This window comes from Phyllosticta citribraziliensis (genome assembly GCF_038025025.1).
Source record: "Phyllosticta citribraziliensis strain CPC 17464 chromosome Unknown J3D65scaffold_12, whole genome shotgun sequence".
Lineage (NCBI taxonomy): Eukaryota > Fungi > Ascomycota > Dothideomycetes > Botryosphaeriales > Phyllostictaceae > Phyllosticta > Phyllosticta citribraziliensis.
In genome coordinates, this window is record NW_027117349.1 from 461,353 (window position 1) to 481,248 (window position 19,896).

Below are 19,896 nucleotides of genomic sequence, written 5' to 3' on the forward strand. Positions count from 1 at the left end.
CTTGCATGCGTGGTGCGTGTGTTTTGACCAGCCAACTGCCCTTGTATACATCATAGGCTGCCGTCACCGCCGCCGACCAACGGTCTGAGCGGAGCCGGGCATCAAGGCATCCTGACGACTTACATATTCCTCTGCCACGCCCCAGACACCTTCCCTCTCAGCTCGCACTCACCTCAATCGCGCGTGCCACCTCCCTCTCAACCTCACCTCCGCTCTCCCTTGTCCGCCTTCAGCTTCACTCGCTTCCATCGACCCCCCCGTCTTCTCGCTCGGCCCGTTGTCTGTATTGCATTGCATTCTACCTACAGCAGACTTAGCTTGCACCGCGCTCGCTCGCCGCAACCATGCCTACTCCACCCAAGCAACGCAAGATCGCCATTGTTGGCAGTCGCTCCGTTGGTACGCCACTTGCGTTCCTTGTTCTGCTCCGCCCAAACCCCTCTCTGCCTTTGAGCTTCGGTCCCCTCCCCGCGCCGAGAGCCATGCCGAGCGCAGACTGATGGGATGATGTGGAAAGAAGAATCAGTACATTGGCTAACTCTTTTGGGCTCCACAGGCAAGTCGTCGCTCACGGTCCAATTCGTCGACGGCCACTTTGTCGAGAGCTACTACCCGACAATCGAGAATACTTTTAGCAAGTTGATTCGGTACAAGGGCCAGGACTACGCTACGGAGATCATCGACACAGCAGGACAGGTACGTGGGATCACAGTGCGGAGACTGTCTTTGGGCAAAGTCCAGGCCGCGGTCTTGAGAGAGGAACAGCAAGAGCTTGGGAGACCCGGTAGCTCTAGCTACAACGGAAAGACATTCGACTGTTCGCATGGCAGTTGACTTGCTGGGCGTACTGCGGACACGAATATTCAACAACAAGAGTGACAAAGAGTACAAGGCTAACACAAGGCGGCGCGCTACAACAGGACGAGTACAGCATTCTCAACTCGAAGCACTTCATCGGCATCCATGGCTACATGATTGTCTATAGCGTCGCCTCCAAACAGTCCTTTGAAATGACGCGCATCATCCGCGATAAGATTCTCAACCATCTGGTACGACTACAACGGCCAATACCCCTTCATCACACCTGCACATTCGCTAACGCGCAGCACGCAGGGCACGGAATGGGTACCTCTTGTTATTGTTGGCAACAAGTCGGACCTGCGACCCGAGCAGCGCCAGGTCAGTGCCGACCAGGGCAAGGCGCTGGCCGAAGAGTTCAAGTGCGCGTGGACCGAAGCCTCGGCGCGGTACAACGAGAATGTCGCGCGCGCATTCGATGCCATGATCGCCGAGATTGAGAAGAGCCAGAATCCTGGCGAGCCCACGGGCGGCAACAAGTGCATTGTCATGTGAGGGGGGCATCAAACCCACATACGCTTGAGAGCATCACCTTGTACGAGTGGTGGGGCGAGCATTGCTCTGCCACAACTTACGACTTCCGGCACATTGGCCGAATTACTAACTGATTAAGACGCATGGATGAGACGTCATGAGATGAGTTTGATGTTATGGACAGGATTGGGTTGGTTTTGGGCGGGCCTGGACTGGATCTGGACTGTTTCCTTCTTTTTGCGGTGGCAGGCTTGTTTTGATTGATTGATTGATTGATTGATTGACTGTACACCGAGCGGGCGCCCGCTCTGCTTCTGCCAGCTCCAGCGGATGTGTCTTGTGGGTCCGAACGGGCTATGTGGTCAGGCTTCCAGTTGTCACAGTCCTTCTGCACCTTTCTTGGTATTTCTTGGTGTTTCTCTCTCCGACTCTTCTTGCACGGTAGACGGCGCTGGCAGGGGTACGCTGTTTCTTTTTGGGTTAGCTTGCTAGGTGTTTTGTGTTTTGTCCTTCAATTTCCCTTTCTATCTGTGCTTTCAAGTCAATCATTCTTTTCTGCTTGCCTCGTGGTTGATTTTCCTCTCAGCTGCCGTCAGATGCTTGCTGCTGAGAGTATTGGCATGTAACTGCAGTCTCTTTGAGTAAGTGGAACTTTGAGCGCTAATCAGTCCTTACTTCCAGGCGTTTCTTAATCCCATTATCTGAAGTCATGGTCACTTCCAAGCGTGTGAGTTCATCTAATTCAGCGATGCAAGCTGCAAACCGTTATCCAACCCCTTGGCCACCAAAAAGATGCTTACCATTAAGCACCACGAGCAGCATCTCAACCCTTGAAAGCAGCGGAAGTGGAGACTTGGCGCTTCCATAAAATTGGCCGTCCCACGGCCTTTGATGTCGAATCTTTCGTGCATTAGCTGCGCCTCGCAACAAAGCGGCTGTTCCCCTCAATGCCCCGAGTTTCTCCTGGACGAATTGCGACTGACTACCAGGAACGTTGAGAAGCGAACCCCTCACGTCTTCTCGTAGTAATGTTCGCGCGAAGGCGCAGGCCGTCAGTCAGCCAGCCTTCGTCTCCCCTCCCCCGCTTTTTCACATGCCACGACAACGTGTTTGCGTGAATAGTGCGCGCGCGCATACGGTCTGGTTTTGCTCCAAGCTTAGCTGGGTCTCTGACTAACTTGCTGCAGATGGTTCATATGTCTGTGTGGTTTCCATGCCTGTGTCAGTCTGTGTGGCTTTTTGCTTTCAAACACTTTTTGTTTTTGGGCGGAACGAAGCTCGTTGGATGCCGACAGCCATCTATCTTAATGGAGAGAGAAGAGAAGGAGGAGAAATCACAGCATCTGATCTTTTTGACTCCAGTCTGAGAGACAGAGACGATTGGAGGTTCTTGATGCTGGACCTCACAACTCGTGCGCAGCTGGTGGGCGTTAATAGGTGCGGAGGGGGTGTCTTCTCAGTCCGCACACAGCATTGATGAGTGATTGCTCATGACGCGGGTAAGCAGATACAGCATGTGTCGTTCTTTACTGCTGCGTACAAGTCAAACGTACAAGTGTCGACCGGCTTGACCGTAGTGACAAGAACATCTGTAGGTACCTAGCAGTGCCAGACAGCCGGCCCGATGCGAGTAGGATCGGACCGCAAGGCCCGCGCGGTAGTGGTGGTCGGGGCGTCCGCTGCCGTGCCCGTCCCAGCTAGCTGCTTATGTCATCCATCCGGAATTGTTGCATTGCCCATTTGCAGGCCGGGCCCGACTCTACGGGACCTGCTCCATCTACCACACGACTCCAGCAATATACCATTCGAACAGGTGGCTAGCTGCAGTACACCTGTTTTTCACGGACGGATAGCGCAGTAACGGCCTCGACCCGCTCGGCTTTTTGCTTTGGTTGACGCCGACTTTTGTCGACCCCGTTTTTTTCGACCGCCAATCGCGCACGTCTCGAGCTCGACTTTTGCTTGAACCTACTCCTACCTCCGCACTACACCACATTTCACTGCGTCAATTGGAACCGCAGACACGATGCCTCTCCTCGCCCGATCCACGGCTTCGCCATTGCGCGCTGTCTTCGCGCGCGCGTCGACGACTACCTCAGGCACGGCAAGGACATTTGGCACAACGCGTCCGCTCGCGAGCTTGAAGCTTGCCTACGAGCTGCATGAGCCGCCCAAGGCGGAACCGAGTGGTGGCAAATTGCCGTCAGAGGCTGCTCCGATCTTGATTCTCCACGGACTGTTTGGATCCAAGAAGAACAACAGGACCATAAGCCGGTATGGCGCCCAATCACGTTGAAACTTGAGCACGGCCACGGTGTGGTGAGATTTGGCCAAGGGAAGCAAGCAGACTGATAATGGAGACAACTAAAGGCAGCTCGCACGCGACCTGCGCCGGCCCATCTACGCACTGGACGCGAGAAACCACGGCGACTCGCCGCACGACCCGCGACACGATTACGTTGCCATGGCTGAGGATGTGGAGAGCTTCATCGACGAGCACCGCCTCGGCAGCTCGACGCTCATCGGACACTCGATGGGTGCCAAGACGGTCATGACTGTCGCGCTGCGCAAACCGGAAATCGTCCGCGATCTGATTCCCGTCGACAATGCGCCCGTCGACGCGGCGCTCAAGAACGACTTTGCGGCATACATCAAGGGCATGATGGCAATCGACGAGGCTCGTATTAAAAGGCACATGCATGCCCATCAGATCATAGAGCCATACTGTCCCGAGCAGGCGGTGGAATGGTTCCTCTTTACCAACATGAAGCGTCGCGCCGAAGACGACACGCTGCACTTCACCATTCCGCTCAAATATCTGGCAAAGGCACTCGACGCCATGGGCGACTTTCCGTTCAAGAATCCCGACGAGGCCAGGTACGAGGGACCCACGTTGATGGTGAGAGGCACGCAGAGCCACTACGTCCCCGACGAGACGTTGCCGATTGCTGGGAGGTTCTTCCCGTTGTTCAAGGTGGCCGACATCGATTGCGGACACTGGGTCATTTCGCAGAAGCCAGAGGAGTTCAGACAGGGTAAGTTCAGACAGTGTAAGTGCCGGTCGTTTGATCGTTTTCGAGGAATCGCAAAGCTGACGAGGGTGAATTTGCAGCCGTCGTTGAATTCCTGAAGGAGGACGAGCATAGTCGTACTCTCGACGGATTTGCCATGTGAAGCATGTGAATTTTTGCGAAGTGGTTGCCAGTCCCTAGAGTGGACCTATTAATCCACTTACCATCTCATCTAATTGGCTAGAGGGATGGATGCACTGCAGTGGCCAGCCGCACGTCTGAGGTCATCATGGGTGTCAGTGCTCGGGCCGGCGCGCGTCGGCCAGCTCAGAGCGCGACAGCGACTTCGCTCGTTGCGCTGCTCGTTTGCGGGCGAGTTTCGGAGGCCAGGGCTGATCAAGGCGAACAACTGGGTGGAGTCGGATGATTTGTAAACTTTTTTTTCTTCTGCCAGTTCTCGTCCCTCTCATGCATCACGTGGGATGACGTTTTGCGATAGACTTGGTTTGGTACTGGAACGTGTATGTATAGACAAAAGAAGAAGCTGGTGGAGCAATCAGAGAAGCAGTTGGAACATGTTTGGTGGCTGGTTGCAAAGGGTTGGGCGAGATGTAAGCGACGAGGGACGTTGTAAGCTTGGCCAAAAGCGGCTACTGGCGGTGAAACGAGCAGGCCAGAAGGGAAGGGGTCCAGAAGGCGATGGTGTTGTGGTTGCGGCGGTGGGATGGGGCCGTCGGCTTCGTCGGCTTTCTTCCCACCCTCAGCTCAGGCGGTGCATGCCCTGCCCGCGGTTGGCTCGGGCGACGTCATGGTTGCCGGGTCCGAAGAGCTCCCCTCAGCAGACGAGGGAGTTCCTCTCCCAGCCCGAAACGTTGTGCGACGCTGAAGCCCGAGTCGCGAAGCTTGGTACGGCAAGCTGGTGGGGGATCCTGCAGGACTCTGTCGTGTGCCAGCCACGGGGGGTCTATGTCTATGGCTGCGCGTCGTCGCGGAGACGGTGGCCTCGTGGGCGGCGGTGGGAGCTGTGGTTGCTGAGAATCTTAATAAAGCTACATGTAGCCACCTACCTGGTTGTCCTGCCCCGCTGCAGGTAAGCGGAGGTCCGGTCCGAGTGTGTAGGCGTGGGTGCATATCCGTCCGGAAGAGAGACGGCATGTCCAGGACTCGACTGACTGAAGTGACGGCTTGTTGGGCTGGCTGGGCTGAGCTGAGACGAGACCGAGGCCTCCAAACCGCTTCACAGCATCATGATGATTTTGTCTACGGTACGGTAGATACTGAATCAGACGTGGGCCGTGGGCCGTGGGCGCGGAGTTTTGAGGAGTTAAGATGCGGTGCAAAGATTGCGGGCAGTGGGCGTGACAAAGGGCGCTTGACGATGACTGATCCTTCGCTGTTCCGGTCTTCGGGGCGAGTGTATTTAGCTGGATAGAGGCCTCGCTCTCGGACGGCGCGCGGGGACTCTCTGGTGAATTGTTTACTTTACTTGTACTGTATCGCTTTGGCTTTGCGTCACTCCCCGAATAATCTGCAACCCCACTAGTGTCGACCAAACTCCCTTCAACACCCACCGGCACCCACCTCACCTGCCTGACCATCCCGCCCGCCCTCCTCCACTGCACCTCAGCCAGTCCTCTCTCTTCACCACTGCACCTCCATCCCGCCAGCCATCCTCACCGTCCTCCTCTTTTCTCGACTCCATCCCTCTCCCAACCGTCGCCATGCCTGACACCATCATCACGCCCGACGTCGAGCCCAACGCTGGGTAAGTCTCCCTTTTGTCCCGCCCGCTGTCGGACCCTACGCCTCCAAGCCCGCATCCCGCGCTACTGCTTGACAGCGCTTCCAATGCGACCGCAATGGCGAGCTGCCGTCGCCTGCCGCGCTGCAATTGGTGACGCCATTTGCTAACCGCCCTGCCCCGCAGCACCATCGAGCTCAAGGACAACACCATCGTCGTCGTCCTCGGTGCTTCCGGTGACCTCGCCAAGAAGAAGACTGTATGTTGACTTGATCCGCTCCAAAATCTGCGTCGCTGACAACTTTTTCCCACAGTTCCCCGCTCTCTTCGGCCTCGTGAGTAGCTCCTGTCAGATCCGCCGGCACTGGGCCTGTTAGACCTAACCCTTTAAACCCTACAGTACCGCAACAACTTCCTTCCCGCCAATGTCAAGATTGTCGGATATGCGCGGACCAAGATGGACCACGAGGAGTACCTCAAGCGCGTCAAGTCGTACATCAAGACCCCCACCAAGGAGATGGAGGAGCAGCTGGACGAGTTCTGCAAATTCTGCTCCTACATCTCCGGTCAGTACGACCAGGACGACTCCTTCATCAACCTGAGGAAGCACCTCGAGGAGCTTGAGGCTGGCCGCAAGGAGACCCACCGTGTCTTCTACATGGCTCTGCCCCCCTCCGTCTTCATCAGCGTCTCCCAGCAGCTCAAGCGCAACTGCTACCCCAAGAACGGCGTCTCCCGCGTCATTGTCAGTCTTTCCGATCCGCTGACGCTGAATCTCGCTGACTCCAATAACAGGTCGAGAAGCCATTCGGCAAGGACCTTCCCAGCTCGCGCGAGCTCCAGCGCGCTCTCGCACCTGACTGGAACGAGGAGGAGCTCTTCCGTATTGACCACTACCTTGGAAAGGAGATGGTCAAGAACATCCTCATCCTCCGGTTCGGTAACGAGTTCTTCGGCGCTACCTGGAACAGGAACCACATCGACAACGTCCAGATCTCTTTCAAGGAGCCCTTCGGTACCGAGGGCCGTGGTGGCTACTTTGACGAGTTTGGCATCATCCGTGACGTTATGCAGAACCGTTAGTCCCCAAGACCCTTGGTTGAGAAATCTAGCTGACATGACGCAGACTTGCTCCAGGTCCTGACCCTGCTCACCATGGAGCGTCCCATTTCCTTCTCTGCCGAGGACATTCGCGACGAGAAGGTCCGCGTTCTCCGTGCCATGCCCTCCATTGAGCCCAAGAACGTCATCATCGGCCAGTACGGCAAGTCCCTCGACGGCAGCAAGCCGGGCTACAAGGAGGACGACACCGTCCCCAGGGACTCGCGCTGCCCCACTTTCGCCTCCATGGTTGCCTACATTAAGAACGAGAGGTGGGATGGCGTTCCCTTCATCCTGAAGGCCGGCAAGGGTAGGTTGAATTGCTGCAACTGAGAGTTCGCATGGCTAACTTGTGGCAGCTCTCAACGAGCAAAAGACGGAGGTCCGCATCCAGTTCAAGGATGTCACCTCGGGCATCTTCAAGGACATTCCCCGCAACGAGCTCGTCATCCGCGTCCAGCCCAACGAGTCCGTTTACATCAAGATGAACTCGAAGCTTCCCGGTCTCAGCATGCAGACCGTCGTCACCGAGCTCGACCTTACCTACCGCCGCCGCTTCTCCGACCTCAAGATCCCCGAGGCCTACGAGTCCCTTATCCTCGACGCCCTCAAGGGTGACCACTCCAACTTCGTCCGTGACGACGAGCTTGACGCATCCTGGAGGATCTTCACGCCCCTGCTGCACTACCTTGACGACAACAAGGAGATTATCCCCATGGAGTACCCCTACGGTTAGTGTCATGTCCGGAACCCCAAGTCCACAATGCTGACATTCGCAGGCTCCCGCGGCCCCGCCGTCCTCGACGACTTCACCTCCTCGTATGGCTACAAGTTCAGCGACGCTGCCGGCTACCAATGGCCCGGTGCTGGTGACCAGAACAAGTTGTAAAGAGAGAATCCAGCGATTTGGACATGATATAGATGGGATGCAAATGGGTTTATTTCCTGCGTGCTATTGAGAGAGAAAGGCAAGGCCAAGCTGTTTTTGGAAGGGGATCTCTGACTTGCGATTGCTGTTACCCCGGCTTTGCTGCATTATTTTTTGAAAATATCCGAATAGAAACATGAATGAATGAGGGCTCAAGGGCGGCCTAATGATGATAACATCGTTTAACTCTTTCTGTTGCGTATAGGTTTGTTGGTGAACCATTGAACTTGTCTGACAAGCTCCGTTTTCGTTTCCAGCTAGTTGGTGGATGAAATTCATCTCAATTGCTGCTCTTCGTGATTTATCCCTGTCCTCATCCTTCCCCGGCTCCCGCACGCAGGGAGGCAAGGTCGGCGATTGTCAAACCGAACGCCGACGAAATTTTGGTCTGTACTACAGCTTTGAACTCTGCCCATCAACAGCATACAGAGCCAGAAGAAGTCGACCAAATCTTGCCAATTTGTTTCACCGAACTTCTCGTTGTGTTCTGCCTCGAAGGTCAAATCATATAAGCGCCAGCACTCGAGTTTAAGCGCATTTCAACAAAACGACCACCGCCTAAGACAACAGCAACAACATCGTCGCAGCCAAACCCTACGCAGTCACGAACTATACCGCCTCTCTCGCTACCCGATTGAACTCGATATACGAATTCTCACGCAGCGACGGGCAAACGGCGACTCGCAACGACATATCCAAACCCACTTCGGCGCAGTCACCGCCACTCGCAACCATGCCTAAGCGCACGCTTCCAAACATCATCATTACCGGCACGCCGGGCACTGGCAAGACTACACACGCAGAGCAGCTGGCGACCGCGACGGGGCTTCGCCACATCAGCGTCAACCAGGTAGCCAAGGACCGCGACTGCTACGACGGATATGACGACGAAGTAGGCAGCTGGGTCGTCGACGAGGACAAGGTGGGTTCAACAGTCTCTCCCTTCTTCTCCCAATTTGCCGGACATTCAAAAGGGAACATGGTTACCTAACGCGAAATACTGCAACCCACAGCTCCTGGACGCCCTCGAAAACGAAGCGCAAGCCGGCGGCCTCATCATCGACTGGCACGCGTGCGACCTCTTCCCGCGGCGCTGGATCGACCTGGTCGTGGTGCTGCGCTGCGACCCGACGCGGCTGTACGACCGGCTGGCGGCGCGCGGCTACGCCGGCAAGAAGCTCGACGACAACATGGACTGCGAGATCATGGAGGTGCTGGTCGAAGAGGCGCGCCAGGCGTTCGACGACGAGTGCGTCGTCCAGCTCACGAGCGACGAGGCGGATCAGGTCGATGCTAATGTCGAGCGCATGGAGGCGTGGGTCAGGCAGTGGAAGACTGATCATGAGGATGGTGTTGAGATGGGTGGACCGGTGGATGAGGAGGATGAGGAGGAAGACGACGAGTGATTTGGTTGATGAGCAGTGGAATCGCTGAAAGATCCCCCTTTGCAGTGGACGACACGCTACAAGTATTGCTGGACGGACGAATGATGGATATCTCGTCAGAGCTGGCGAGCTGCGAGATGCGAGAGAATGAGGTGGTCAGCTAGGGAGCATTCAAGCCCCCCGGTGGATGGTCGTCAAGATTTGGAGACGAGGAGCATTCCGACGCTATGGAGGACTGGATCTGGAGCGTTCACACCACTGCCTGCGGACCTACTCGAGAAAGGCCTCCTTCTGCTGTCCTCGACCGCGGCATTACGCGGATGACACGCGAGGAATCGTCCGCTTCTCATGCTCCCTGTTCTCTCAGCCATCCGTCTCCTGCGCGCTCTTTCTGTCTAGCTTTCCCGCCTAAACATTCACCTTCAACCACTCGACCAGCTTGGCCAACGCCCTGCCGCGGTGCGAGATCTTGTTCTTTTCCGCCTTCTCCATCTCGGCGTACGTCTGGCGTCCATCATACTCGAACGCCGCGTCCCAACCTGAGGGGTGGAAAGGAGAGCGTGTCAGTACTTGCTCTTTGTTTGGGGATTTGCTCGGACCGATGGGGATGGGAGAGTGAGACGGGAGGGGATTGGTCAGGCGAGGAGTGGGTCAGGGATGGCCAGAGGCATTTGGGGAAAAAATGAAGATTGGATGGATGCATTGACGGAAGGACACAAAAAGGGGACAAGCTCACCAAAGTTCGCCGGACCGCGTGCGGGCACGATTTTTCCCTTTTTCAAAAAAGCACCAAGCGTTAGCTAGCATCTTCGCCCGTCATGTTCGGCGGGCATTATCGTATATCCAATCGTCAACTGCCACGCAAAGGTCACCACATTCACTTACATCCGTCCGCCCTTGGAATAGGATGGGCTCGTGGCCTGGGCCCTCGGAGTAGCCAAACGTGCACACGGCCTGCGCCGACTTGTCGGCGAAGCCCTCGAGCATCTTGTGCAGGTTGCCCACGCCGATGGACTGCATGAACCATTTGCTGTGGGAAAGGTTAATTTTGTAGGATAAGGGGGGTGAGGGAAAGAATCAAGGACGCACATGTATGGTCCTGGGAGGTCGTTCATGGCTTTGAAGCAGAGGCAGGTGTCTTCAACTAGGACGGGTCCGTTGACCTGTGGGCGTGTTAGTGAGTGTGGTGATTGCCATATTGCGATGCTGGCTGGCTTGAATTTGCCATGATGGCGCTCCTTGTTGTTGAATAATTCCACCTCATGAATTTGTAGTTGTGTACAAAATTGACTGGTTTGGGTACTTTGGAGGTTCCGAAAAGAAAAAAGGAAGGGGAATAAGTGCAAGTAGTCGAAGCAAAACATAGGAGGAATGCCTTCAATTCAATGACTTACCGCCTCAGCCGCCCTTCTTGCTTTGTCAATCGTCACCTCCTCGACTGTGCCCTGTATCTCGACCAGGTCGAGGCTTTGGTTGGTGAGGTGCACGCCTGTCGGTGCAAGAATGGCTTGCACTTCGGCAAGCTTGTTGGCATTGCCTGTTATGAAGTTGAGAGTCTTGGGTGCCATGTTGAATCGAGGAAGAGTTGGAGTGGGTGAGGAAGAGGGCGATGGCGACGGACTTTAAAGATTTGAAGTCGGTGGTGATTGAAGCACGATTTGCGTGTAGGGCTGCTGTGGTGAGGTGAAGAAGTCGTTGCCGGAGGGGGTCCCCTGATTGTGCATTTGGACCATGGGCAAACGGGAACATAGACGGTTGACTTGTGCTCTGTGGTTTTGCAACGAGATCCAACTGCTTAATCGTCCTTGGATTTTTCCTAATGACACCCAAATCCACAATGGCTGTCTAGGCAATGGGCTGCAGAATCGTGCAATGGCCACTCCGAATTCTCGACCGCCCTCGTACTTTCCCATCCAGACCACGACGACATCTCATCCGTGCAGAGCCCTTGGACCTCGCACAGCCTCACCGACGACCGTCTCTTCTTCCGCAACGTTCAACTGATCAGAATGCAACAAACGCGATCCCCCGCCACTTGATCCACCTTCACCTGCGACCCAGCCGCTGCTCCTCCTGTCCCCGGCACACCTTGTCGCACCTTTCGCCTGCTACCACGGCCAGCGCCTTTCTGGCCATTGGTCCGCTTCCTCCTCTGATCCTTTATCTTCTTTCTTCTTTGCGCTCTCCACCCTCGACTCGCTACTCAATACTCGCTCCGGCTCCCCCTCTTCCTTGCTCCCGTGCTGCCTGTTCCTTGTCCGACTCCCCGTGCGCGGCCAGGTGTCCCCTTCCGCACCTTTCTCCCGCTTCCCGTTTTCCTTCTTTGGTGGCGCAAAGAAAAAGAGATGGAGGTTCTGGTGTCCGTTTATTTCCAGCGCAAGGCGCTATTCTGGAGCTCGGTCTATGTTGGTGGGGGTCTTGCCATCGCAGCCGCAAAAGGTTGGGTTGGAGGTGAGTAGGCGTTTTTCCGTAAACCCTTCTTTTCCCCTCCGTCGTCAACCCCGGGAAAAGAAAAAGCCACAGCTTGAGGCGTCAACTTCATCGCGTTCCTCCGCCTTCATTTTCCAGCCCTCGTCGTCTATGTTTCATTCCATTTTCTACCCCATCCCTGCCCGTCTCGCCTGTCCTAACCACTACTACAGTACCAGAGCCCTTGCGCACCTATGAGAAACCGCTGTTGACAGCGGGCTTTGCCGTCTTTGCCGTCTTGGTTGGACTTCTCACTAGCTTGTTGACTGGACGGCGGTATCAGAGTGCTGCGGGTAGCGCCAATGGCCCAGCACCAACGATTTCTTACTCCTTACCTTATCTTGGGCACTTGATGCCGTTGCTATTTGGAAGAACGGGATGGTTGGTCAACATCAGGTGCGTTAGCAAATCAGCCCCGCAGCAATATTTCTGACGATGTCGAAAGGGACGCAAACAACCAAAACATCTTTGCCCTGAAGCTTGCTGGCATCAAACACGTTTTGGCCGGCTCAATCTTCTCAGCTGACAAGCTTGAGGAGAAAGGTGCAGAGCTGGCAGATGACCAGGAGCTTGCATCCATCATGCGGAAGAATGCATTCGGCTTCGACAACGACCCTCTTTCGAGCGAGTTTTACGACTTGATTTTTACCCACGAACACGCCAAATCGCTGGCAAACAAGGCCGTCGTCCTCATCAGGGAAAACGTTCCAGACCTGATGACTTTCAACGAGAGCCAGGTTGATCAGCTACCGTGGGAAAGAGTGAGCATGACTACGACGTTCGAGGTCGACGGGGGGACAATGCACTCGGAGGCGAACATGCTCCCCCTGACGCGCGAATTTGTTGGACAGATCATGAACGCTGCATATGCAGGCGTCTCCTTTTTGGATGATCATCCCACGTTCCACGAGAGCATGTTGGCGCTCGAAGAGAACTTTTACATCATGACGACTGGACTTCCTCGCTGGGCACCCTGGCCGGGGGTTCCCGCGGGACACATTGGGCGGAGAAACCTCATTCGTCAAATGGCTGCCTTGAGGGAGTCGTGGGAGCGAGAAATGCTCGGGGAAGACGTAATCACGACAGCAACAGATATTGGCGACTTCTCAGCGGCATATACCGCTGCTCAGCAAATCATGGACGGCTCCGGCGTGTCCCCGACAGCACGTGCAAGTACAGACCTCAGCATTATCTGGGCGCTCAATGCCAGTGCTCGCGACTTGGTCTTCTGGATGCTCCTCCACGTCGTTGCTGAGCCAGGGCTTGCAGACCGCATCCGCGACGAGACTCGGCCATACTGCCGCGCATCGCGGCCGAGCAACGACTTCAACCTGCCGGAACCGCCTCGGCTGGACATTGACATGGACGGGCTCTCAGACAAGTGCGCGTTGCTGAACAGCTGCTTCATGGAGACGGTGCGAATGTACAACACGGAATGGTCAGTGAAGCAGGCCAAGCAGGATTTCAGCATGACGGACGAGTCAGCGGGCATGGCGTCAACGTACCACGTGAAGAAGGGCGACCATGTTGACGTTTCGAACAAGTTGCTGAACACGGACATTGGGGCGTACTACGAGCCGAAGAAGTGGAAGCCGAGCCGGTTTGTAAACAGCTCGGGCAAGGCGGATTGGGGCCACGTCAAGCACAACAATGGCATGTGGCGCATGAATGGGACGGGAGAGTTCGCGCGCCGGCTGGCGGCAGCCACGGTGGCTAGTGTTCTGGCCGTGTGGAACTTTGAGCCGGCAAGCAAGACGGGCTTGTGGGTGGTGCCCGGAAGCAAAGAGGCGCCTCTGACAGCCAGGCCGGCGGGCGACGTGCGGGCGAAGATCACTCGACGGGATCTGGAGCAAAAGCAGGGCTGAGCGAGGGGAGAGAATGGAAGGGGATGGGCCGTGTTTAGGAAGCAGCAGCCACCAAAGCTTGTGCCCAAAAGTTTGATGATATCTGGCGATGGCAATAGGGATACACGATGGAGATGACGACATGCGGAGAGAGAGGAACAAGAGCTGTCTGGTGGCCAGGGAGCCGGTGGTGATGGGGCTCGCAGGGGTCGACGGAGCCGCGGTAGCGAGGGCTGCGAAGGGAATGACAGGCGAGGCCGGTGGGAGCTGCATGTACATCAGTGTCAGGGAAATAAATGTCCGAGTTTCGACATTTGTAGAGGGATACAGTGCGTAGCAGGTTGTTGGCTTCAGTTCCTTTCAGAGTGACAGCTGAGGCTCGAGGCGGGTCAGGGGCTGACGGGCTTGGCGTGGCGGGAGCAGAGGCAGTAGGGTGCCCTGCAAGCGGTGTGCCTCCGTGCAGTTTCAAGCACCCTACGCTTCGGGAGCTACATTACTCTCTGCCTCTACACACGCACCCTACTATATCCTCGACCCTCAACCTCTCCTCCTCCTCCACCGCCGCCGCCGACGTCCCCCCTTTCGCCTCTCGACATCACGGCATGCTGCATCTCTAAGCACCCCCGCTGATGCTCCATCCTCTCCCTCCTTCGTCTTTGCTTTGTTAGAATCCGGGTCCCGGTCTCGGTCTGTTTGCCTGGACCGCGCGCCTCTCCCGGTCTACCTTGATCCAGCCAGGAGTTCAACACCGACCCTCCTCCAGCTCCCTCCCTCCTCCACCCCGCCAACACCACCAGAGCTGCGCTGTGCCCGCGTGCACGCCGCTCCCCCACCCTCCCACCATGGCGCACATTTACGACGTCGGCACCCGCGCCTGGCAACCCGATGCGACCGAAGGCTGGGTTGCCTCCGAGGTGGAGCAGAAGCTCGTGGATGGGGACAAGGTCAAGCTTGTCTTCCGGCTCGAATCCGGAGAGGTACGCCCAATCTACGCGTTCCAAGACATGTCGTCGCCCTCTAACCCGCGCCCGTGTAACAGGAGAAAGTGATAGAGACCAATGTAGAAACGCTCTCAAACGATCCCAATGGCACATTACCTCCTCTCATGAATCCTACGATGCTCGAAGCCAGCGATGATTTGACGAATCTTTCCCATCTCAATGAACCAGCTGGTCCGTAACCCACGCCCAAGGTGTCCCCGAACAAAGCTGCGGCAACCCCCGCTGACTCGCTGCTACAGTGCTGCAAGCCATCAAGCTCCGATATGCCCAAAAGGAGATTTACACATATTCCGGCATTGTTCTCATCGCCACAAACCCGTTTGCGCGCGTGGATTCGCTCTATGTCCCGGGCATGGTGCAGGTCTACGCCGGCAAGTCGAGGGCTTCGCAAGCTCCTCACTTGTTCGCCATTGCCGAAGAGGCATTCTCGTAGGTCCAAACTCCCATGTGGCCCGAGAACAAAGGAAATCTGACTGCGGTATAGGGACATGTTACGGGACGCCCGAAATCAGACCATCGTCGTCTCTGGCGAATCTGGTGCCGGTAAAACGGTCAGCGCCAAGTACATTATGAGATACTTCGCCACGCGCGAGTCCCCGGACAACCCAGGAAAGAGGAAAGCAGGCCGGGCAGACACAATGAGCGAGACGGAAGAGCAGATTCTGGCCACGAACCCCATCATGGAAGCCTTTGGTAACGCAAAGACGACCCGCAACGACAACTCCTCGCGTTTCGGAAAGTACATCGAGATTCTGTTCAACAAAGAGACGGATATTATTGGTGCCAAGATTCGGGTCTACCTGTTGGAGCGATCCAGGTTGGTCTTTCAGCCTCTCAAGGAGCGCAACTACCACATTTTCTACCAACTTTGTGCTGGTGCATCCGACGCGGAACGGGAAGAGCTGGGTCTCAAGTCTGCCGATGACTTTAGCTACATGAACCAAGGCAATGCGCCGGTCATTGAAGGCGTCGACGACAAGGCCGAATTCGAAGCGACCAAGAGCTCCTTGACGACAATTGGCGTCAAGCCCGAAGTCCAGTCGCAAATCTTCCGCATTCTCGCCTCTCTGCTCCATCTCGGAGACATCAAGATTACGGCCACTCGCACCGACTCGTCCCTAGCGCCTGATGAGCCAGCCCTGGTCAAGGCTTGCCAGCTGCTCGGTATCGATGCCGCTGCCTTCGCGAAATGGACCGTCAAGAAGCAGCTCATCACGCGCGGAGAGAAGATTACCTCGAACCTCACGCAGGCGCAAGCCCTGGTTGTCCGTGATTCCGTTGCCAAGTACATCTACTCGAGCCTGTTTGATTGGCTTGTGGAGAACATCAACCAAAGTTTGGCAACCGAGGAGGTCATGGGTCAGGTCAAGTCCTTCATTGGTGTGCTTGATATCTACGGTTTCGAACACTTTGCCAAGAACTCGTTCGAGCAGTTCTGTATCAACTACGCCAATGAAAAGCTCCAACAGGAATTCAACCAGCACGTCTTCAAGCTCGAGCAGGAAGAATATCTTCGGGAACAAATTGACTGGACTTTCATCGACTTTGCCGACAATCAGCCCTGTATCGACCTCATCGAAGGCAAGCTTGGTATTCTGGCGCTGCTCGACGAAGAATCCAGGCTGCCCATGGGTTCGGATGAGCAATTTGTGACCAAGCTCCACCACAACTTCTCTGGTGACAAACACAAGTTTTACAAGAAGCCTCGCTTTGGAAAGTCTGCGTTCACTGTCTGCCACTACGCCGTTGATGTCACGTACGAGTCGGAAGGCTTCATTGAAAAGAACAGGGATACGGTTCCGGATGAGCACATGGAAGTCCTCAGAGCATCCAACAACAAATTCCTTACAGAGGTGCTTGACGCGGCGGCTGCGATCCGCGAGAGGGAAACTGCTGGCGGCTCGAGCGCTAAGCCGGGCACCGCTGTTTCCGCCGGCCGTAGGGTGGCCGTCAACCGCAAGCCAACTCTCGGTGGCATCTTCAAGGCATCCCTGATTGAGCTGATGAGCACCATCAACTCGACCGACGTTCACTACATCCGCTGTATCAAGCCCAACGAAGCAAAGGAGGCATGGAAGTTCGAGGGGCCCATGGTTCTCAGTCAATTGCGTGCTTGCGGTGTCCTCGAGACTGTCCGCATCAGTTGCGCAGGTTATCCTACCAGGTGGACGTACGAAGAATTCGCGCTTCGTTACTACATGCTCATTCCGTCGTCGGAGTGGACGGCAGAGATTCGAGACATGGCGGACAGGATTCTGAAAAGGGCTCTGGGAACGTCTGAGGAGCAGGGCGCTGACAAGTATCAACTTGGTCTTACCAAGATCTTCTTCCGTGCTGGTATGCTTGCCTTCTTGGAAAACCTGCGCACTGCTCGTCTCAACGGCGCTGCCATTATGATCCAGAAGAATCTGCGCGCCAAGTACTACAGGCGCCGCTATCTGGAAGCCCGCGAGGCCATTGTTGCGACGCAGGCAATCATCCGTGGTTACCAGGCAAGAGTACGTATCGAGGAGATGCGGCAAATCAAGTCTGCCACCACCATCCAGCGCGTGTACCGTGGATACAAGGAAAGGCAAAAGTTCAGCCGTGTTCGCAAGAGTGTCGTACTGTTCGACTCGGTTGCAAAGGGTTGGTTGTTCAGGAAGAGCATCCTGGACAAGCGCTTCCGCGATGCTGCCATGTGCATCCAACGAAACTACAGGTCGTACAGGCAACTCAAGAACTGGCGACAGTACCGCCGCAAGGTTGTCATCATTCAAAGCTTGTGGCGCGGCAGGAGTGCTCGCCGCACATACAAGTCGCTGCGTGAGGAAGCTCGCGACCTCAAGCAAATCTCCTACAAGTTGGAAAACAAGGTCGTCGAGCTTACGCAGACCCTGGGCACCATCAAGCGCGAGAACAAGGCGCTGCAAGGCCAAGTGCAAAACTATGAAAGCCAGCTCAACTCGTGGAAGAACAGGACCAATGCACTGGAGGCAAGGACGAAAGAGCTGCAAGCCGAAGCCAACCAGGCCGGTATCACGGCTGCGCGTTTGTCTCAGATGGAGGAGGAGTTTACCAAGCTGCAGTCAAACTACGAGGAGAGCACTGCAAACATGCGCCGCCTACAAGAGGAGGAGAAGCACCTGCGCGAGACGCTGCGGCACACGACCGAGGAGCTCGAGCACACCAAGCGCCGGTCGAGCCAGGTCGAGACCGAGAAGCTTACTCTGCGTCAACAGCTTGCCGAGCTTCAAGACCAGCTCGAACTCGCAAAACGCGCAGGTCCTCTCAACGGCGACTCTACAAACGGCACAAGCCACGCTCCTGCCAGCGGCCTCATCAACCTGGTTTCCTCCAAGAAGCCCAAGCGGAGAAGTGCAGGTGAACGCGTCGACGTCGAACGCTTCAGCACCGTGTACAACCCTCGCCCAGTCTCCATGGCGATCACCGGCCAGTCCGTCCACAAACAAAATACGCTGTCTGGATCCACCTTCAACCCTGGTATCGACAGCATCGAAATGGAGCTCGAAAACTTGCTCTCCGCTGAGGATGAACTCAACGAGGAAGTCACTCTTGGTCTCATCCGCAACCTCAAGATTCCGTCGCCTACGACCAACCCGCCGCCGAGCGATAAGGAGGTGCTGTTCCCAGCCTATCTCATCAACCTTGTCACTTCGGAAATGTGGAACAATGGTTTCGTCAAGGAGTCGGAGAGATTCCTCGCCAACGTCATGCAGTCCATCCAACAGGAGGTCATGCAGCACGATGGCGATGAGGCCATCAACCCTGGCGCGTTCTGGCTGTCAAACGTCCACGAGATGTTGTCATTTGTCTTCCTTGCCGAAGACTGGTATGAGACGCAAAAGACTGACAACTACGAGTACGACCGCTTGCTCGAGATTGTCAAGCATGACCTGGAGAGCTTGGAGTTCAACATTTACCACACGTGGATGAAGGTGCTGAAGAAGAAGCTTCACAAGATGATTGTGCCTGCAATCATTGAGTCGCAATCGCTCCCCGGCTTCGTCACCAACGAGAACAACAGATTCCTTGGCAAGCTCCTCCAGTCCAACAGCCAGCCTGCCTACAGCATGGACAACCTTCTCAGCCTGCTCAACAGCGTCTTCAAGGCCATGAAGGCTTACTTCTTGGAAGACTCCATCATCACCCAGTGCATCACTGAGCTCCTGCGTCTTGTTGGTGTTACCGCCTTCAACGACCTGCTCATGCGCAGAAATTTCCTCTCGTGGAAGCGGGGTCTCCAGATCAACTACAACATTACCAGGATCGAGGAATGGTGCAAGAGCCACGACATGCCTGAAGGCACTCTGCAGTTGGAGCACTTGATGCAAGCCACCAAGCTCCTGCAGCTTAAGAAGGCGACCCTGAATGACATCGAGATCATTCAGGACATTTGCTGGATGTGAGTATTGCATTGAAAACGCCAGAATTTCCGCTGACTTCAACAGGCTCTCGCCCAACCAGATCCAGAAGCTGCTGAACCAGTACCTCGTCGCCGACTACGAGCAGCCCATCAACGGCGAAATCATGAAGGCCGTCGCGTCCAAGGTGACTGAGAAGAGCGACGTGTTGCTGCTTGCAGCTGTCGACATGGAGGACAGTGGGCCTTATGAGATCGCCGAGCCGCGTGTCATCACAGCTTTGGAGACGTACACGCCTTCTTGTAAGCGCTCTATGGAGACAACAATTTCTGCATGATACTGATATTTTGCGCAGGGCTGCAAACGCCGCGCCTCAAGCGTCTGGCGGAGATCGTGTCAGCGCAAGCCATGGCACAGCAGGAGAAGATGGAGTACGACATGAACGGCAACGGCGAAGGCATCCCCGAGGGCGATGGCGAGGCTGAGGCCGAAGCCGAGGCCGAAGATGGAATGGGCATGGGCCATCATCACCACATGGGCGCACCGCAGGGCCTGGCAATCAGCGAGGTCGAGGGCGTGTAGTAGCGGAACCAGCGGCAGAGAAAGGGAAACGTGCGTGATGGCGTTGGGCGGTGTGTGTTTTGTTGGTGGAGCTGTAATGTGATTTTGACCAACTCATCATGGATGACAAACGCGCGTTTGTCTGGCCACAACACGGCG

At 55.8% G+C, this 19,896-nt stretch overlaps 9 protein-coding genes across 9 annotated transcripts; 7 read left to right on the forward strand and 2 right to left on the reverse strand.

Annotated features, from left to right (window-relative positions):
• Positions 1–344: 344 nt before the first annotated feature.
• Positions 345–1,353, forward strand: J3D65DRAFT_559669 (rheb small monomeric GTPase RhbA; the record flags this gene model as incomplete). Its single annotated transcript, XM_066797419.1, has 4 exons — positions 345–399; positions 557–696; positions 921–1,049; positions 1,114–1,353. The coding sequence occupies 4 exons, from the start codon at positions 345–347 to the stop codon at positions 1,351–1,353; spliced, it is 564 nt and encodes a 187-aa protein (XP_066651264.1).
• Positions 1,354–2,269: 916 nt separating this feature from the next.
• Positions 2,270–2,899, forward strand: J3D65DRAFT_637636 (uncharacterized protein). Its single transcript, XM_066801527.1, has 2 exons — positions 2,270–2,470; positions 2,520–2,899. The coding sequence occupies exon 2, from the start codon at positions 2,546–2,548 to the stop codon at positions 2,807–2,809; it is 264 nt and encodes an 87-aa protein (XP_066651265.1). The 5' UTR covers positions 2,270–2,470; positions 2,520–2,545; the 3' UTR covers positions 2,810–2,899.
• Positions 2,900–3,084: 185 nt separating this feature from the next.
• On the forward strand, positions 3,085–4,666 carry J3D65DRAFT_115077 (Alpha/Beta hydrolase protein). The gene is made up of 3 exons (XM_066793768.1): positions 3,085–3,606; positions 3,703–4,367; positions 4,445–4,666. Exons 1-3 carry the CDS (start codon positions 3,359–3,361, stop codon positions 4,504–4,506), a joined length of 975 nt encoding a protein of 324 aa, XP_066651266.1. The 5' UTR covers positions 3,085–3,358; the 3' UTR covers positions 4,507–4,666.
• Positions 4,667–4,981: 315 nt separating this feature from the next.
• On the reverse strand, positions 4,982–6,241 carry J3D65DRAFT_115221 (uncharacterized protein). The gene is made up of 2 exons (XM_066793770.1): positions 5,411–6,241; positions 4,982–5,374 (listed from the first exon to the last, which is right to left on the reverse strand). The coding sequence occupies exons 1-2, from the start codon at positions 5,939–5,941 to the stop codon at positions 5,150–5,152; spliced, it is 756 nt and encodes a 251-aa protein (XP_066651267.1). The 5' UTR covers positions 5,942–6,241; the 3' UTR covers positions 4,982–5,149.
• Positions 5,805–8,289, forward strand: J3D65DRAFT_637649 (glucose-6-phosphate dehydrogenase). The gene is made up of 8 exons (XM_066801528.1): positions 5,805–6,108; positions 6,271–6,343; positions 6,399–6,419; positions 6,485–6,829; positions 6,880–7,162; positions 7,211–7,495; positions 7,545–7,916; positions 7,965–8,289. The coding sequence occupies exons 1-8, from the start codon at positions 6,065–6,067 to the stop codon at positions 8,072–8,074; spliced, it is 1,533 nt and encodes a 510-aa protein (XP_066651268.1). The 5' UTR covers positions 5,805–6,064; the 3' UTR covers positions 8,075–8,289.
• Positions 8,290–8,736: 447 nt separating this feature from the next.
• J3D65DRAFT_115592 (AAA domain-containing protein) lies at positions 8,737–9,622 on the forward strand. Its single transcript, XM_066793773.1, has 2 exons — positions 8,737–9,035; positions 9,127–9,622. The coding sequence occupies exons 1-2, from the start codon at positions 8,847–8,849 to the stop codon at positions 9,517–9,519; spliced, it is 582 nt and encodes a 193-aa protein (XP_066651269.1). The 5' UTR covers positions 8,737–8,846; the 3' UTR covers positions 9,520–9,622.
• Positions 9,492–11,264, reverse strand: J3D65DRAFT_637657 (inosine triphosphate pyrophosphatase-like protein). Its single transcript, XM_066801529.1, has 5 exons — positions 10,893–11,264; positions 10,588–10,661; positions 10,384–10,528; positions 10,235–10,271; positions 9,492–10,037 (listed from the first exon to the last, which is right to left on the reverse strand). Exons 1-5 carry the CDS (start codon positions 11,064–11,066, stop codon positions 9,907–9,909), a joined length of 561 nt encoding a protein of 186 aa, XP_066651270.1. The 5' UTR covers positions 11,067–11,264; the 3' UTR covers positions 9,492–9,906.
• Positions 11,265–11,843: 579 nt separating this feature from the next.
• J3D65DRAFT_671244 (cytochrome P450) lies at positions 11,844–13,832 on the forward strand (the record flags this gene model as incomplete). The annotated part of the gene is made up of 3 exons (XM_066803373.1): positions 11,844–11,949; positions 12,141–12,363; positions 12,413–13,832. 3 exons carry the CDS (start codon positions 11,844–11,846, stop codon positions 13,830–13,832), a joined length of 1,749 nt encoding a protein of 582 aa, XP_066651271.1.
• Positions 13,833–14,653: 821 nt separating this feature from the next.
• J3D65DRAFT_559965 (P-loop containing nucleoside triphosphate hydrolase protein) lies at positions 14,654–19,758 on the forward strand (the record flags this gene model as incomplete). Its single annotated transcript, XM_066797436.1, has 6 exons — positions 14,654–14,788; positions 14,851–14,983; positions 15,052–15,241; positions 15,297–19,217; positions 19,264–19,478; positions 19,532–19,758. The coding sequence occupies 6 exons, from the start codon at positions 14,654–14,656 to the stop codon at positions 19,756–19,758; spliced, it is 4,821 nt and encodes a 1,606-aa protein (XP_066651272.1).
• Positions 19,759–19,896: the final 138 nt, after the last annotated feature.

Coding starts and splice junctions, on each gene's coding strand:
- J3D65DRAFT_115077 (XM_066793768.1), top strand. CDS start 3,359: ATGCCTCTCCTCGCCCGATCCACGGCTTCGCCATTGCGCGCTGTCTTC. Junction 3,607..3,702: donor AACAACAGGACCATAAGCCG/GTATGGCGCCCA, acceptor AGACAACTAAAG/GCAGCTCGCACGCGACCTGC. Junction 4,368..4,444: donor GCCAGAGGAGTTCAGACAGG/GTAAGTTCAGAC, acceptor GTGAATTTGCAG/CCGTCGTTGAATTCCTGAAG.
- J3D65DRAFT_637657 (XM_066801529.1), bottom strand. CDS start 11,066: ATGGCACCCAAGACTCTCAACTTCATAACAGGCAATGCCAACAAGCTT. Junction 10,272..10,383: donor TATTCCAAGGGCGGACGGAT/GTAAGTGAATGT, acceptor TTTTTGAAAAAG/GGAAAAATCGTGCCCGCACG. Junction 10,038..10,234: donor ACGCGGTCCGGCGAACTTTG/GTGAGCTTGTCC, acceptor TCCACCCCTCAG/GTTGGGACGCGGCGTTCGAG.
- J3D65DRAFT_115592 (XM_066793773.1), top strand. CDS start 8,847: ATGCCTAAGCGCACGCTTCCAAACATCATCATTACCGGCACGCCGGGC. Junction 9,036..9,126: donor GGGTCGTCGACGAGGACAAG/GTGGGTTCAACA, acceptor TGCAACCCACAG/CTCCTGGACGCCCTCGAAAA.
- J3D65DRAFT_115221 (XM_066793770.1), bottom strand. CDS start 5,941: ATGGTCAGGCAGGTGAGGTGGGTGCCGGTGGGTGTTGAAGGGAGTTTG. Junction 5,375..5,410: donor CAGCGGGGCAGGACAACCAG/GTAGGTGGCTAC, acceptor TAAGATTCTCAG/CAACCACAGCTCCCACCGCC.
- J3D65DRAFT_637649 (XM_066801528.1), top strand. CDS start 6,065: ATGCCTGACACCATCATCACGCCCGACGTCGAGCCCAACGCTGG. Junction 6,344..6,398: donor ACCTCGCCAAGAAGAAGACT/GTATGTTGACTT, acceptor TTTTTCCCACAG/TTCCCCGCTCTCTTCGGCCT. Junction 7,496..7,544: donor CATCCTGAAGGCCGGCAAGG/GTAGGTTGAATT, acceptor AACTTGTGGCAG/CTCTCAACGAGCAAAAGACG.
- J3D65DRAFT_637636 (XM_066801527.1), top strand. CDS start 2,546: ATGCCTGTGTCAGTCTGTGTGGCTTTTTGCTTTCAAACACTTTTTGTT.